General features: G+C 35.2%; 1 protein-coding gene across 4 annotated transcripts in view; it reads right to left on the bottom strand.

Annotated features, from left to right (window-relative positions):
* Positions 1–18,619, bottom strand: part of hyal4 (hyaluronidase 4) — a 21,120-nt gene extending 2,501 nt beyond the window's left edge. Inside the window, exons 1-3 of one of the 4 annotated variants that reach the window (XM_069192487.1) lie at positions 17,001–18,619; positions 3,390–4,383; positions 1,583–1,672 (exon numbers count right to left, since the gene is read on the bottom strand). In XM_069192487.1, coding sequence (XP_069048588.1) covers positions 1,583–1,672; positions 3,390–4,346 — 1,047 coding nt within the window. In that variant the 5' untranslated portion in view covers positions 4,347–4,383; positions 17,001–18,619. Of the gene's footprint in view, positions 1–1,582; positions 1,673–3,389; positions 4,384–4,495; positions 4,962–7,097; positions 7,592–17,000 lie in introns of those variants that run through there. The other 3 variants (XM_069192485.1, XM_069192486.1, XM_069192488.1) reach the window with 3 other exon arrangements.

The following is an 18,619-nucleotide window of genomic DNA, read 5'->3' as shown; positions in this document are numbered from 1 at the left end:
GTACAACTCAAAGTCATGCCACCTGGAGAAGTTCTCAGATGACTCTGCAATTGTGGGATGTATCAAGGGTGAGCAGGAGGAGGAGTACAGAGGACTGGTCAGCAGCTTCGTGGAGTGGTGTGGAGTGAACCACTTGGAACTGAATGTAACAAAGACAAAGGAACTGGTGGTAGATTTCAGGAGGAAAAAGGTCAAACCTACTCCTGTCTACATCCATGGGAGTGGCGTGGAGATGGTGGACTCGTACAAGTACCTGGGAGTGCACATCGATGATAGACTGGAATGGTCTAAGAACATCGAGGCCATCTATAAGAAGGGACAGAGCCGACTTTACTTCTTGAGGAGGCTCAGGTCCTTCAAGGTGTGTAGTAAGATGCTACATATGTTCTATCAGTCGGTGGTAGCGAGTGCCATTTTCTACGCAGTGGTGTGCTGGGGCTCTGGGATTAGAGCAGTGGATTCTAAAAGGCTGAACAAGCTCATCCGGAGAGCAAGCTCTGTCATTGGGTCTGACCTGGACCCCTTGGAGGTAGTGGCTGAGAGGAGAATGGTGTCCAAACTAGAGGCCATCATGGACAACATCTCCCATCCCTTCTATGACAGGCTTGCAGAAATGAAGAGCACGTTCAGCAATAGACTGATTCATCCACGGTGCGACAGAGAGTGCTACAGGAGGTCATTCTTGCCTTCTGCCATAAGACTGTACAACACATCCACCTTGCGTCTGGGCAGAGGCAACATTGACAGTGACCTGTTTCTGGACTGAACGCATCTACACATCTACTGCTACATCTGTTCTCTTTCTTTTTCTTTTCCCGTTTACAACTGTTTTTTGTGCAATATATGCCAGGGACCTGTGCAATACATTTACATCTATATTTATATCTATGTCTATATTAACATCTATATTTATATTCAGATGTGTGATACGATTTTTCTGTGTACTGTTCTGTTCTAGTCTGTTCTTTGTGTGTCCGGACTGTGAGTAACTCTTGTATTGTATGTATTGTACTATTATTATATAATTTGTTACACTGTGGCTGTGTTGTCTGTGTTAAGCTGCTGTTGCACTGCAATTTCCCTCACGGGATCAATAAAGTATCTATCTATTTGTGCTGTTAAACAAAAATATAAGCATTTGTATATGAAGAGGATTCTTTTTTTTAAGAAACAAACTTTGAAGAAAAAAGCTTGTATTTCAGATAAATCCCACTTTTTGTCTAATCATGATATCCATCCATCCCTTTTTTTACTGCTTTGTCCAATTCTGGGTTGCAAGGGAGCTGGAGCCTATCCCAGCAATCACTGGGCACAAGGGAGGGTACACCCTGGATGGGACGCACACATACACTCACACCAGGGTCAGTTTTCCCAGATGTCTCAATTAACTAGCCAGTATGTGTTTGGACTGTTGAAGGACCTGGGGAAAACCCTACACACACTTGGAGAAAATATCAATTCCATGCAAAAGCACTGTGAGGAAGCAATGCTAACCACTGTACTACCATGTTTCCCCTGATCTTGATATATATGCTGTTAAATGTACAGTATCTTGCAAAAAAAATAAAGACCTTGGACTTACCCTTGAGGATGTTAGATTTACATCTCCCCAGATAACAAATCCAGCAGCTCCCAAGGCAGCACTCTCTCCAATGGTGTGGATAAGGTCTTTCTAAAAAGAAACAAACACTTGAATAACAGATGATTTATAATTAATAAAGTAAATATTATTGGTGACACACTAGGGAGAAGTGGCTAGGGATCTGGACTCTGGACGAGAGTACTGTATCTATGTTCAAATCCCACATGCAATGTTGTTGCGATATTCTTGAGAATCTTGCTGTCTAAATGGATATTCTCCAGGTCATAATTGTAAATGGGAATTCAAATCACAAAGAATAATATCACAAAATAGGAAAATGCATTTACGAATATTTAGTGGGAAATTAAGGGTTAAGTAGTTTTGCCTTATGTTCCTATCCATATTTTTTATATTATACTCTTTTCACTATTTAGTCTTATGTACTCATATGTGTATCGCATAATCAAAATTAGGATTTTTTAATTATTATTTATGTGATAAATAGTATTATGTTTTTTGCCTTGCATAAACAATTCAAATGGTTACATTGAATTGTAGTGTACACATCTCACCACAAGATGGCGGGTACATATTAAAAACGTTCAGACTGCTTTCACTTTTAATAATAATAACTATTTTTATTTTATGTAGCACCTTTAAAAGAGAGGATTTGTGCTAAATACATTGCCAATAAAATAAACTAGAAGTTAAAATACCCAAGAATTGTTTCTAAATATAAAATAATGTATAAAACTCTGCAAAGGCCATATGTCCTGTCACAGGACTACCCACCTAAGAAAGTCAACTCACATTGCAACACTTCAGCAAAAGGAAAGAAAGCAAATAGCTGCATATACTGTATACAGTACTATATGTGTGCAAACTTGTCTGACAAACTTACACATTTGTCTATCATATATTTACCTCTGACGTTTTGTTTATGTATTTTAGATAAAAATGGATTTTATGTTTACTTATTTTAGAGGGCAATGGATTACATCATCAGACACCCTGCAATTGGAAACACTAAATTAGTAGATGAGCTCACTTGTTAAGCCAGGAGAATCTGCAAACATTCGTACTGACAGACTTAAGTAGTCTGTTATTCTTTCTGCTAGAATGCTGTATCTAAACACAAACTATGACAGAAAGAAATAAAATTATTTCTTGCAACAAAAATGTCAGTTCAGTAGTTGAAGGCCTTATTGAAGGGACACAGTTTCTTCTGAAAAAGTCAGCAGAAATCAAAATAAATTACTTTATATATTACACTAAATATTCTTTGTGGAGTGATTGTATCTTTCTGCCAAACTGAAAATGATTGCTGCCAGGTAATCAAATTTAATTTCTTTTTACAATAGAATTCAGTTTTCTAGTTTCCAATTTAATCCTAGAATCTATTTTACAGTGAAGTATAGACTGCTTTCAGTCTATAAGTCTTAGGCTATCCAAAGGCAAATACTATAGTATAACTGTATCATTACTGTCTCGTATTATTACTTACATGTCAGTTTCTGTGTTTTCCCAGATGCACTCTTTAATGACTTTTATATAGTTTACAAATTCCACTCAAGAAGTGTGAGTACAATGCTGTTTACTATCAAATCTGTATTGTCTGAATGAGCCCTCGACGAAAGAGTGGCATTCATTGTTTCTTTGTAACAGCTTTGACTCACTAGTCAATTTCCAGCAATACACTTTCTAAATCTACTTTTTTATCATATACTGTAGTTATGAGCATATTAGACTAATCAAGTTTGTTATTATTTGTTATACTCCTACTGTTGTTTTTTTGCTTAGAAATTACCGTAGAAAGAAATGACAATGCTTCATCCCGGTACCCAAGTCGAGTATAAACGAATGTAGGCAAGTCATAGTCCATAGATGTCATTGAAGCAATTCTTAGAGATTCAAGGACTCGAAACTGTGCGAAATACAAGTTGCTGACACTGTCTGCATGGGATTTCTTAATAGCTATGGAAGGAAATAGAGCTGTGCTGCTGTTCCATAGCCAGAAGAGCTCGTCGTTCCTCAAGCTCTCGAGGACAGGACAGGACCCAGTGTAGTTATTATCAAGAAGATTGTAATTGTGGCAGTCTGGGTAGAGGTAGTAGCCCCAGAGTCCATGGGGCCTAGTTTGAATGCCTAGTTGAATTGTTCTCTTCATGAAAGCCATGGCACTTCTCTCAAACCTTGCTTGGGCTAAATATTCGATTTGTTGAGAGGTAACATTTATATACCCCTTAGAAATAAGATCCCTGGATTTCCTCCTGTATATGTCCTTCTTCTGCCAGTTTCGCAACCACTGTGGCCTCCAGTATTCCCAGTCAATTATTGCCAGTCCACTGAAATTTTCAGAGGGAATATAAAACTTGATGTCTTTATCAGCTTTCTGCAAGTGCGTTTCCAAACTGCAGTTCTGTGGGAGGCCACCATTCACTGGCAGTCCCTCTTCTGTGTAGAAGGGGTAATGTCCCAGTCTGTTTGCATAAAATATAGTCACATTCTGACCCCTTCTTGAAGCTCTTGGGCTTCCACTGATGTGGAACATTTCTAGATTGACACTTATGTTATACTTTGTTGTACAAAGGTCAAAAGGTGCATTCCAGGCAGCAATAAAGGGCTTTCTTCCAATCAAGGGAAGCTTGGCAGGTTTCAGTGCAAATGAAGAGCTAATAAGAATCAATGCCCACAGGCAGGTCAAAATATAAGAAAAAGGTGCAGTATGCTGGAAAGTGGCATGGGATGTCACGTTTGTCATCATGCTGTTTATATCTCACTGCAGACCGGTTTCATTCAGCCTAAAAAAACAAACAAAAACAGCATTAATTACCCAGTATTAATAATGAATTACTTTGATATAAAAAATATGTCTGGTTATTATTTTGGTATTGTAGATGTTTTTCTGATTACCTCTGGAATTCTCCATAATTCTACTTTGATATATCAAGTACTTTGTAAAAACAATAATTTATGATTTACAGCATCTTTCTAGATCTGTGTCTGTCTTCTTTCTCAAACTAACTTGTTGACATTCATTTCATTCTTTTTTAAATATGTGCCGCATCAGTCTATGGATCGGTCCAAATTTGTATGGTAAAACCATTAAAACCTCTGAAAAAAAGCAGCCTATACCCGAAGGGTGAAGAGGTTACAGACTGTGCAGCAGTTCACACCCAGAGATCTGACCAACTTCTAAACCAGAGCTCAGAATTCATTCTGCCCACATAGTTCAAATGATAGCCATGCCTTCCAAAGGACACAAATATCTTACCAAAATTAGAACACACGACAACCTGTTTATTTGGAGCGTGTGCAGTGATACCACATAACAATAGCTCACAGATATTCTCGCTTTTGCCTGTTAATTTAATGTAATTCTGGTATCCCTTTCATTAGAGGTAAAACGTTTCTTGTTAGTCAGACATGAGCCCTTCATAATTAACTGAGGTAAAATCTAGCTACACTTATGGATACATCCCATCAGTAATTGTTGCTACATGTGGAAAACAGCACAGAATAATGGTAAAAGCAAACAGTTATAAAGTAGAGGTTTATCGAAAGGGAAATATGTACATAATGAACACTTTTGAAGGGGGTTTATTGCTTCTGTTTTTAAATACACATGTGGCCTGGGAGGAGAATAACTGATTTCAGAGCAAAAACTAAGTCTACCACAAGGTGGGGGTGTTACAAAAGATTTTCATCCATTCTCATCATACAGTAAATCCTTTAATACATTCAAACAAAAAAGATGAAGATACAAAAAAATACTTGTTTCCCTCAAAGATCTGTATAGTTTTGTTCTTTTCTTTGAGTGTAGGATGATGAGAGTAAGTAATTTAATGTATGTGACGGAGGATTAAGGGTGAAAATATTGAAAATTAATCGAGGTCAGAAAGCAAGAAGTACAGTATGTGCCCCCTCTTTAGTACTCTCACACCTGAAAAAGGCTCCACAGCTGAAACTTTGTTTTTTCTTTCTTTCTAAATTACTAACCTACTATTTTAATTGTTTTTGCATATATTTTATACTATGAAATTCCAGAGTAACTCTTAAAACATAACTCATTCTAAATTCTCTTTCTACACATCATCACCTTATGATAACATTCTTCCTAGCTATTCTCTGCATTTATTAGCCCTACCCATTGGCAACCAGGCTCCTGTGATAGGTTAAATAAAACTGGACACCCATGGGACGCTATCTTGTTACATTTTCTGTTAGATTTTAGGTATGCTTCATCCATTTCCTCCAACAGACTCCAACAGGGAATAGCACATACTGTACACTAGACCAGTTTCCCTCTTTTCTCAAATGGGGCAAAATATTTAAAACAGATCCCATTATAATGATTATACTAAAGTTCTGTAATCATGTACTATAATCATGTGGATTAATAAGGATCTAGGTGCTACTGTTTATAAGTTGAAAAAATGCAATGGTAATGATAACAATTTATGGTAGAAGCAGCAGCAGTATTAGAAGTGATGGAAAGTAGTAGCAATACAGTCTTTTGCTACAGTATCATCCTTGGGTGATTAATGCATTCATTCAGATATCCTAACCTTTAAAACTATGCTACAAATTGAAACTAGGTGAGTCAGACTGCTTATAAAGATAAACAAACTATATCATAACCATATCATACAATATCACAACTGTTTAAATACTTTTTTACATTGTTGGATCGAAATTACAAATTGCTATAAAAGAAAGAAACAAAGAAAGATTTCAATGTAGATGATAGTACAGTACCTGCAAGACTATGTGAGCAGCAATTCCTTAATAGAGTCCTGAGCAATGGTAGCACTACTACAAATCAGGATTTAATCTGCTATTAGAGACTAATAACTCTATTTCATAGCAAGTCATGGATTCAGTAAACAGGTTAGCAAAAAAAGTTCCTAAGCTAAATAGTACTATCATGTCTTATTCTTTTTTAGATTGATTAAAGTCAGATTTTAGCTAAGTGAAGTATAATGTGTGTGTCCAGCTTCCTTATATCCATATTAATCTAAGTTTTATTATTTTTCAATCATATACTAGTTAAATGTACAGTATGTAGTTCTTTGTGGTTGTGTTGGAGTGAGGTACAGTATGTACAGTATGCTGACTATTCTTGCAGTATACACTAATGCAGTATTGTATATTTTTATATTACCTCAGAAATCTCAGATTTTTCAAATTAATGTTTTATGCATTTAATATAATGAGTGTCTGATGAAAAAAATCCAAATTGATTAATTAAAATACACATTACCGGCATTAAATACAGTAGATATGCAATTTCGAAGAAAAAAAAAACAAAAGAGTTAAAAAATTAAATAGCTGAAAATTACAAAGATTTCAAAAATGCTTAAAAACTTGCTAAAATGCTTAAGAATGCTAGGTACTAACCTAGAATTTATAACAAATCGTGATAGTCTAATAACTAATCAGAAAAAAATATTATAATCATATAGTAATCAAGCATAATATGCCAGATAGATTAAAAATAATGATTTTTTTTTACCCATTGGTTCCATGCAGCTCCAAAGTTTCAAGAGAGAACAGTTGCTTGGTTATTAGAAGACTATGTTTTGCTTCAGTCTGCAAAAAGTGAAACACAAGTCTCCCAAAATGTTTTATACAGAATGGAAAGTTTCCTGAGAGGAGGGATTTAAAAAAAATAAAAGCCTATGAAAAACCACTACAGAGCGTGATTAAAATTATGCAGAGAGACAGATATTCTGTCGGATGTACAGTATTATCCCATTGACTGCATGTCAGCATGTGTGTTATCCTTTGATAATGACAAAGCCTATTATTACATTTTTAGTGTCATCCAGATTAATTAGTATTACAAGAGTTTACCAGAAGCATGTGTGCATTGCGCCTCAATATTCATGAGGCATGTTGATTCCATGTAGTATCTTATCATACACCATGCCTCTGCTTTTAATATGATATTTATGCACTGCAGCATCAACTACAGTAACAACAAGCTAGATTTGAGAAATAAGATTCTTACAAATTTCCTCAGTAAATTAATTTATCTTGCCATTTTGGGGCAGCATCAATACATTATATGATAACACCCTCTTGATTGTTTTCTTTATTTAATTCATTTTTCATTTTTAAATACTTTAAATTATTTGGTTATTCAAAGTATGACCTCATGTTAAGTTTTATATAAGTTAACTTTCAAAATTAAAGTTTGGTGTTTAACCACAAAGCCTAACACAAATATGGTGTTTTGTAACCCTCGCCGAAATGTGTATTTTGAAAAGAATGGCTTTTGTGAAGCAGAAAATAACCTTGCCAATACAAAAATGTCGAGTAATGTTTTACATACAAGCCATTCCAAGGCTGAAAAGGGCTTTGAAATTTATATTATATATTGAAGTCAAACAGACAATGAGAGATTAAACCAAACCGTAGATGCCCATTACAGTATGTCACTGATTCTTTATCAAAGTTTTTCTTTAACCAAACATACCACAATTGATGATACCAGAGGCACCAGCTATACCATCTTAAAATAGATTGCTTGGACCATCAATTTTAAATTAAAAGGACAAATTATTTCTTCTATGTTCCATAATGTTGCTCAATGAGTTAATCTATGCCATTATCCCATATTACGGTTTGACTTTATTAACTGAAAAGACACTTTAAGCTAAAGGATGTTTTATTCTCAAAAGTTTTCCTCGTTGTCTCAAATGTAAGAGATCATACAGTATTTCATCTCTACTGGGCTGCTGAGGTCACATTAAACAACCATTATAATAAAAAACCTAACACACAATACTATTGTGATACCCTTCCATGTTGTAACATATGAACAGTATGAGCTGAGACACAATTCTTTTTCGAAAACAATGCTGCCCTCTTTAAATACATTACTATTGGTTCTGACAAGCAGAAACCCTCCTATACAGTATATTGAGACAGCAGCACTGACCACTACTCCACAATATTGCCTTAAACAATGATCAAAAATGACTGTTTTAACATGTGTTTTTTATTACAAAGATTGTTTGCTTCAGTGGTTTTAAATTGAGAAACAGCAGAACCAGAGTTGCCTTGGACAGACTGGTGGGCTCCTTTTAAATGACTTTGTTACATCCACTGAGATATTCAGAGCCGGGGATTGATACAGTACATACTGTAGTTTAAAACAGTACCCTTATGCTACATTAACTTGAGCTTTTAATTTGATACATATCTCAGAAAACAGAAGGTACAATTGTTGGCAAGTGACGTATCTTTAGAAACACCAAGCAGATTATTATCATAAAAGATTTTTATGCCTTGCTTGTTGAATAGTGAGTAATATTATACCAACTGTTTCTCTAAACTGAGAAAGCAGCATAACATGTACTATTATTTTACTGCACAACAAACAAAATTATAGTTCTCAAGTCCTGACAAAATATAAGTATAAAAGAAAAATCAGAATCTACTGCAGTGTGGGGCATTACATTAATTCTATATATAGAAAGTATAATAAGCAGCACAATTACAAGGAAAACAACTCTGGTTGACCTTTAGGATGTCTAGCATATACTCAGCAAATGTCAGTGTAATCTAGTTTAGGTGCATTGATTTGTATTGCATATATTTATTCTATCTTATCTTACTCAACATTAAAGTAACATAAATGTATTCTATTCAATTTTAAACTTTGCAAACGCTACATTTAAAATAAATGTTAAATGTATCAATTTCAAAATGAAAGAAAATACCTTTAAAATGCCTTTAAACCACAATCTGTTACTCTTCATTGTAAAAATAAGCTAACTTCTGTGCTGACCTTGAGAACAAGAGTCCTGTAAGTTTTACACACACATTTCAGTTGCCAGCTGTTAGAGTCTTAGAAAACAGTTGAGTTGACTTCATATTCAAAGAAAAATAAGAAACAATTAGTTATAAACAAGTGACTAAGATGAGAGGACCACAAAGACTGAAGTTTCTCATCCCTGATACACACGTTTCATGAATAGCTTGTGTTGATCTACTGTAAAGAACAATATTAAAACGTACTGAAAACAATACAGTTCTTCAGTGACTTTAAATGTAATAATTTAGAAAAAAAATATTTATATGATAACTGCAGATATAAAAGTAAAAATATTTTGTAGTCATTACATATCAAAACTAAATACTGTAATCACTTTAATTTCAATGCCCTTACCTTCTGTCTGCTCCTGGATTGTAAATGTTAAATGCCTACCATTTAAACACTGTTTCACTCTTAACTGAGAAATAATTTGCTCTGACACTGTCAAGTAAGGTTAGTGAGTTCAATACTTCATTCGAAAATACAAATTTATCACCTTTATACAGTCCAATTTTAGACTGTTGTAATTTTATTTTTCCTAAGGGATATGAGTCACTTGTGTCTTCCTTTAGGCTTGAGATCATCAAATGTTACTCCTACATCTTTTGTTCTATAATTCATTTGACTCCTTAGACACAGGAAATATATGCTTCCACTGCTGGCATTGAGAGTTATAGACATCAACAGATTTAGTTTGATTTTACCATCTGTGACACAGAGTATAAGGTTATTAATGCTATAGACTGACACACTTTAGTCAATTGAAATTGCCTTGGGCCAGAATTCTGGCAACTTGCATCAATTTATATTCCAATCCAGCAACAGCTAATTTAGATAATCTCACAATCTCCTCCAAATGTACCTGCACAGAGCATTCAAAACTGGCCACTACTAATATTCTTGTATCTTCTTATTTCATTTGACTCTGTACTGGACTAAATTCCATTCTATGTCACTAATTCCCAAATGAGGATAAACATTCAGTAACTCCTGTTATGAACTTGCATATCTTCTGTCAGCAGCAACATTTACATATATTTCTAAATAAATATTAAATTGCATGTGTTAGAATGCTAAGGAACTAAGGAGGGCACACTGAAACTGACTCATTTTGTGCAAATTAGATTCTCCATTTCAGACTATGGCTAACAATTTCTACTGTCAGGAGGTAACCCCCAATAAGACCAATTGCATCTTGCGATCCAGTTCATCTGGTGGGATCTTAATCCCATTGTTTAAGATTATGAACACATAAGAAAGTTTACAAACCAGAGGAGGCTGTCTAGCTTGTTTAGGTAGTAGTAGTAGTTAATTCATCCAAGGGTACAGCCATCTCCTGAAAGAAACCAGTGTATCACCATCACCAGCACGACAGGATAACTGGTTCCAAACTCCCACAACCCTTTGTGTAAGAAAGTGTTTCTAAATGTTCTTCCATAATTCGCACTTGTGTTTTATGGTTTGTGTTGATTTTGAAGAAAACCATTGAATTTACTTTGTCAGTGCCAATGTGGATTATAAACATTTGAACCAAGTCCCCTCATAGCCATCTTCATCCAAAAAGAGCACGATTCTGTTTCAGCATACAACATTCCTGGAAAAGTCACACTTATCTCCACTGAGAAAGCAATATTGCTTGGCAAAATGGTTGCCAAAATGGCACACAATATTCTAAACGAGATCACATTACTGCATTTCACTATTTAAATTGAACATTCCTAAATTTAAACTCTAGAAATCTAGCTATATTGTATATCATACATTTCTGCTTACCTATTTAATGTCCCATCTAAAAAATAAAAATAATTTGTTAACACTTAAGTCTTTTGCAGGTTACTTCTCCAAGCTCAGTGCTTCTAATTTATATTTACATTTTAGGTTTTTTACCAACTGTTACTATACCAACATCTATTCCACTGATATTAATTAGACAAAGCAGTTACCCTATTGTATTAGGTGTTGTATTAGGTTACCTTAATACAGATCCCAGTGCTGTAGGGGGTGCTATCCTTGGAATGAGACATAACATAACTTCTGGCTACTAACACTAACCTTACTAACATCTGCAGTACTATTAGTAAGAACAAGGATGTTAACCCTGGTGTCCTGGATGAATTTAAAACAATTCACTTTGAGCTTGCATAAATCATTTTATGTTTTTAGTGTCCTCCTGCATTAAATTTGTGCCAGATCTCACTTCTCCACCTGATCTGTGTGTAGGACTTGCTGGTGCAACCATTCAGGATGGGTGCTGCACTTCAATAGAAGATAAGGTAGGTGTCCTGTACTATACAGTATATGTAAAGCACTTGGGTTGAAAAGTGCTAAGCAAATGCAATCCATTTTTATTGCATGTTGTATTTTTTCATCTTACAGCTATTAAAAGAGGATCAGCTATTCAAGCAACTAGAACAAAGAGTAAAATAATCCATTCATACATTTTAACCACTTTATCCAATACAGCTGAAGCCTATCCCAGCAAGCAATAGGTGTATGGGAAAAGACATCCTGGACAGGACAACAGCAGGGCAAACACAGACAGTAACACAAGCACACTGACACCAAAGCCAATTTTTCCAGAAGCCAGTTAACCTCCCAGTATGTCTTTGGACAATGGAAGGAAACCAGAGTACCTAAAGGAACCCCATATTAACACAAGGAAAACCTACAAACTGCAGAGATAGTACCACACAAACTGAACCCAGGACCCAGTGCTGTCCCAAGGAAAATAATATTAATCTAAAATAAGTTGTTTTTTTCTCAACCAAGTAAGGGGCTATTTGTGGGGTAAGTCAAGTTTTGTTCCGAGAAGATTTGCACAGAAATGTTTCAGTCTTGGAACATTTGGGATCACTCTGGACAAGCAAGCAACCAATCTAACCTCAAACATCATCCTCCCAGCCAAGAGTAATGTATGATTTCTAAATGCTTGTCATACTGAGTCATTTGGCACTCATCTTACTCCATGTCATGATTTAGTAAATGTCTTCTCAGTTTTATATAATGTATTGAAATGCTCAGGAGTGTTAGGTAGACTCACTGCTACCTGTAAAATACGGGTGTTATATTACTGTGTTCAATATGCTAATATTGAAAACAATCAAGATCTACTGACATGCTTTGAATACAGATACTGTACAGTACTACAGAATCTGATGTTGATTCAAGAAAGAAAAAATGAAATTAGTGAATTCTAATTTTCACAGCTAATGTGAAAAATATTCTTGGGAACATCTCTACTTCCTTATAGTAGTCAACCCAGAAGCAAACTAAATTATCACTTATTCCAATAATTTTTGGCTTAATTATGAACCTCAAAGTTTCACAAACACAGCTGACTTCTTGTCAAAACAAGGACCTACTGTATTACAGAAAAGCCTCAATGTTGTTCTTGCACATTTACAAAAGCTTTTTGTTGTTGTTTAAAATGTATAAGGTCCCTAGGGCAGCCCACTTCGACTCGGTGACTACAATGAAATAACTACAGGGCTCATCTTAGAACTGGGGGAAGGGAGGAGGTACAGTAGGAGAAAGAAATGTTTTCATTTGTACAATGATATCCACAAAAGCACCAAATCCCATGTAGTACTGTATATGGTGTAGTTGTACTGTATATACAGTACACATTTAGCAAACAAACCTTGAAAGATAAATACTTAAACATCACAAGGAATTCTTTAAATCTGGAGAGTTCTTAATAACAATTGGAATTAGAGCTGCTGCTTAGTGTTTCCCAAAAAAGTATGTTCCTTTGTCAGGAGTTCTTTGTTTACATCTAGTGGAAGTTAACTAAGAAGACAAAATAGAAAGAAGCCATTACGCATATAAATAGTAAAATATACTGAGCATCAATACAAACTTATGACTCTAAGCATGTGTATTTTTACAAAAATAGAGCATATTGATTTTCTATATTGATTAAATCACCTTATTAACAAGGGAGTTAATTTGGCACAGGTCATGAGATGATTTAACCTGTTGAATGTCAAGGCTTGGTGAAAATAAAACAAAAATACAGAAAAGGAACAAATATGACCTCTTTTCATGAAAATAACATCATTGTGCCATTGCTGTGACAGAGTCTGGATTAAGTTACTTCAGGCTGGACACACAAGCAATGGAGCCACGTCCTCCAGAGTCAAGGTTTTGCATGGATGAATGCCAGCAGGACATGGTGAAGAGATGCAGATTAATCAATGGGGACGTCCAAGCATAATGCTGCTACAGAACTCATGCAACCTGAGTCCTGGGATCTCACCTGCTGCACTTACTGTGGTTCAGATTTGATTCGACAATACTCCAGTAGTACAAAGAACTTCTTCATGCCGCTCAAGCAACAAAGTCTTTCTTGCTAGATGAGATATCTATAGTATGTAGCATAGATGCCTGACTTTAAATTGAGCTTCCTTGAACATTTGTGGGAGCTGCTAGGACCACCTGTGCCATCTACAGGTGTCAAAAACCAGTGAACTGACATTGTCCAGCCACTATAATGAAGTTAAAATGGGACAGAAGCCCCCAAACAGCAACCTCATGCAAAGCAGGTAATGAAAAAAGGTTTTTAATATTTGATATTGTGATCACTAACCCCTAAATAATGACACCTGCATCAATATCTGTGATATATGTAATTAAATAGAATTACTGTAATTTGTAAGGAGTTTTACCTGATTTTGTAACTAGAAATAGTATCTAATTGGGTAAAAATACCATATACCCTATTTAAATGTCTTTTCAAGTGCAGCAAACTAAACCCTTTCATTCGCTGTACACATTGTAATTTAGTTGTTTCCATGCACATTTGCAGAATATGAAAACAGGCTTTTCTTGTGTACTTAACTCAATCTGTTTTGGGAAACAAAACCTCCTTATGAAAATGAATACTTGGGATATGTCCAATGTTCACAACATATCTTTTTTATAATCATTTTTCTTTAAAATATGTGGCACATTTGAGTTTAATGATAAGGACATAATTTCCCTCAATGTATGTTTACTTTGGACTGAATTCCTTACAAAGCGGTAGGTTTTCAAAGGCAGCCAGGATGTTTATACAACAATCTAGTTAGGTAAGAACAAACTGTATGTTAAAAAGAAATAATTGTATCACTCCATACATTTTCTGGCCTGTAGATTGTTTACTCATTCAATATGTAACTAAAATACTGTATATCTTAATACTTAATACAACCATGTGACTTTCAAAACATTATAAAAATATATATCAATGGTTACTCTGCCATTGTCTTTCTTTCTAATGAAATGACTGTTTATTCAACATAAGCATTTAACATACTGATAATGTAGGATTTCTCACACTTCCACTTTTTAATTTAGACTGTTCATTTATAAAGGTGCTTGGGATAAGAGTTAAGGCCCTTACAAGAGGCAATGGTATTATATATGTAATTGACTTTCATTTTCAGTGTAACTTCTGCCTATTTCCAGTCCAATCTACTGTATATAGGAACACCTTTAAGGGCACGTGACAGGCGTATCTCTGCTCTACCCCTGCTGGGATTTGATAATGATTGCTCATAGGCAACACTCCCTAGGCTCCAATAAATCAAAAGACTGCATCTTCTGTTGTGGGAGGATTGCACACTGTCTGTGTTTCAAGGCAGGTGATGTCACTTTCCATAACTGGTTTTGTGCCTCTGGCCCTTTTACACTAAGACATAATAGACCAGAATATACCCCTACAACTTCATGATTACACGTTTGCTTTGCTTACGCCAGTGCATACATCCCATACAGCAAGTTATTAATGTTATAATTTAATTTATTTTATTTACCACACCATAAATGTTTTCTAGAATCACAGTAATATTACAATCTCATGCATCTTAGCTACCTCTTCTCAAGCTTTCTTTTGAAGCAAAGTATGTATCAGGATTATCAAAATAAAACACAATTATGTTTAATGAATGGCTTATTGGAGTAGTGTTTTCCACAATGCATTCAATTCAGACTGAATGAATTTAGCACAACCATACACAAAAAGCAAAAAAAAATACAAGAATGAAGAGCAAAATGCCACTTAAAAAGAAAACAAACCATTTTGGAAAACAATGAAGCCACTTACAAAAACAAACATCACAATCAAATATTTAATTATGTATTTAAGACTTTGAAACTTTTTAATGCATCTCAACATTTAATGCCTCTCAAAAGGCATAAGTTTATTTTCTTTTGAGACATCTAAACGCAGCTTCAGGAAACTCAGCAATGACAAACAGTCAATTGTTTCTCTAAAGCACAATCAGGAAGACTGCTAAGACACCACAATACCGCAGTTCATGGCATACCAGTGTTAGAGCATATAATTTTAAAAGGGGGGTCTGCATCAGTGTTCAATCTGCAGAAACTAGTAGAAGTTAATTCCTTGCTGAAAAGTAAAATGCCTGAAGAAGGTTCTACAGCCAGAAGGTTGTGTTTTTTCCTATTTCATTGAGCTTTTCTGCATAGACTTAAACCTCTACTTGTTCTTTAAAATAAAGGGCCTTGTTTTCAGTACACACAGTCGCACCCTCTAGAACAGTGATCTCCAACCTCCAATTAACTGAGCTTTCATGCTTTTGGAATATTAGAGGAAACCAAAGCACCTGGCAAAAACCCAAACATTCACAAGGAGAGCATGCAAACTCCACACAGAAGCCGTACCTGTCCAGGACCTGTGAGGAAACAGTACTAACTTGTACACAGCTTTGCTGCCCATTTATGGTACATGAGTGATGTTAATCCTCTGAAGTGCCATCATTATAGACTGTGTCAATGAAATCAGCAGTTCTGGTTCTTGGTTTTGCAATCCTTTCCAAACATAGAACTTGTGTTAGTCCTGGAGAAGTGGGTTAAGGGATGCTCCACAATCGGGGTTGGTTTCAATAATTTTTGAGGTTCAGATTCACTGAGTCCTTGATGTTATAGGTACTATATATAGGTCCTGTGGGTGACTAGAAGGTCGCAGGTAATTGTCTTGCCCAATCTACTATGCATAAAACTCAATCCAGCTCCACTGAGTAATGACAGCATTAAAAAAGTATTAAAAAAGTAAAACATGAATATTTTATCACTACTATATAAGAGAGCAGGATACACATTCTCTGTGGATTGTTAAGTTTTAAAAAGTTATTTTTTAAATTAATTGCAATTATCTATTGAAATACATTCAAATGTACTTTCTCACATTAGAGGACATATGATGCAAACAACCCAAATGTTGTTGTCATCATAACTTTCCATACAAGGTATTTATTCATTCTTAACATGAAGTATGGTTCTTAAGCTGATTAAGTAAGCAATCAAAAATAACAGAAAAAAAGGTAACAGGGAACAGATTTGTTTGTATTCTGAAATGCCTCCCTACAGTACATTGTTGGAAATGTCAAAAAGGCTGATGTGTACTTAAACTAAACGAGCAATGCAAATATTACAAGAATATACATACATACAGTACAGTATAATTTTAATTAAAATGAAACTGGTATCTGGACACTAACAAGGTAAATCACACAATACACTTATATGACATAGTAATAATGTAATTATATAACATACCAATAACGTAAATCAAGAGAAAAATCTATATTTTACCTTCATCTTTGCAACCTCCAAGTGCAGTACCTGTTAAATAAGAAGTAAGGAGTGAGTTTTCCTGTGCCTGCTCAGTTAAACCTGCTATTATGTGGTGACTCAGTGAACTAACTCAAATTGGTAGCTTGCAGAGAAAAAAAAGTTTTTAAGGATGGGTTAAAGAAGTCTTCTTCTACTGAAGTTTTTCCTTTTTGTTCCCCTGGTTGAATACATTTCCTTTGTATTTCCTTTAGAATCAGATATTTTCTCTACCTTTGTGAGAAACAATGTTCTGGTTTAACACTGAGCAGATGGCTTATCCTTCTTTAAAGGTCATAGTCATTTGGCCACAAATAACCAGCTTGCCCTGCTTGTTGAGTTTATTTATTTTACATTGAACAGTTTGAAATTGTGTGCATCTGAGAGAAAAAAGCACACTGACAATTCCACCTGCAAGGCATTTTTATGTAACAACCCCAATGTGTACGTTTTCTGATTTCACAATTGGAAACAAGTTCAATTTCACAATAGCTAAAGATTGATTTTAATGTCTTTCTTTTTTATATTTGGGAGGATAATAAACTTATAGTAAAGCCAACTAAATGATAAAAAAACATAATTGTTTATATAAAAGAATAGAATAAATATATATTTAAGTCACCAATTTAAAAGAAATCAAGATGAAAGCTTCTGATTTTTTATTTAGTGAATGCACTTGATATACTTTAAACTTTTTATTATAGTGATGGAAAAATAATAAAAAAAGAAAAATAAGTTAAACTCCATAGATAGAACTGTATTTTCTATCAAATAATATTTTCACATTTCAGCTAAATTTCTTCACAACTGTTTTGCTTCTTACAAAAATGTCTCATACTAACTCAAATGTTCACTGATTCATCTAGTCAGTGTTACTCCACAGGCCTCCAAAGTCATTATGTTACATAAAATAGATGTTCACCTAATATATAAAACAATATTGTCACTTATAATATACAGGAAATCATCTCCTAGTATTCACTGAAGTCTTCATGGAGTTTATAACAGTATTTTGAGGGGAAGGTTAGATTCTAAGATTTCTGCCAGCAGCCATATCACCCTGTACAACTGGTAACCCACTGAAGATATGCAGGTGTGAACCTGACCTGGTCAGTACCTGAATAGGAGACCTCCTTGGAAAAACTAAGATGCTGCTGGAAGAGGTAAAAGACGGGCCAGAAGGGGGCACTCACTCTGTGTGGGTCCTAATGTCCCAGTATAGTAACAAGGGCACTATACTTTAAAAAGGAAGGCACCATCCTTTGAACGAGATGTAAAACTGAAGTCCTGACTCTCTGTGGTCATTAAAAATTCCAGGCTATTTCTCGAAATGAATAGGGATGTTACCCTGGCATGTTGACCAAATTTGCCATTGGCCTTTACCAATCATGGCCTCCTCATAAACTTCATCTTTGAACTGGTTTCATCCCTCTGTTATCCCATACACTGGTAGCTGATGTGTGGTGAGCGTTCTGGCGCACTATGGCTGTCATCGCATCATCCAGGTGAATGCTGCACATTGGTGGTGGTGGAGGGGAGTCCCCATTATGGGTAAAGTACTTTGAGTGGAGTGCCAATAAGTGTAAGTAATTAATATTATG

Source organism: Lepisosteus oculatus, chromosome 7 (genome assembly GCF_040954835.1).
Source record: "Lepisosteus oculatus isolate fLepOcu1 chromosome 7, fLepOcu1.hap2, whole genome shotgun sequence".
Classification (NCBI taxonomy): Eukaryota; Metazoa; Chordata; class Actinopteri; order Semionotiformes; family Lepisosteidae; genus Lepisosteus; species Lepisosteus oculatus.
The sequence above is the reverse complement of the archived record's forward strand: the minus strand, read 5'-3'. Positions and strand labels throughout refer to the sequence as shown.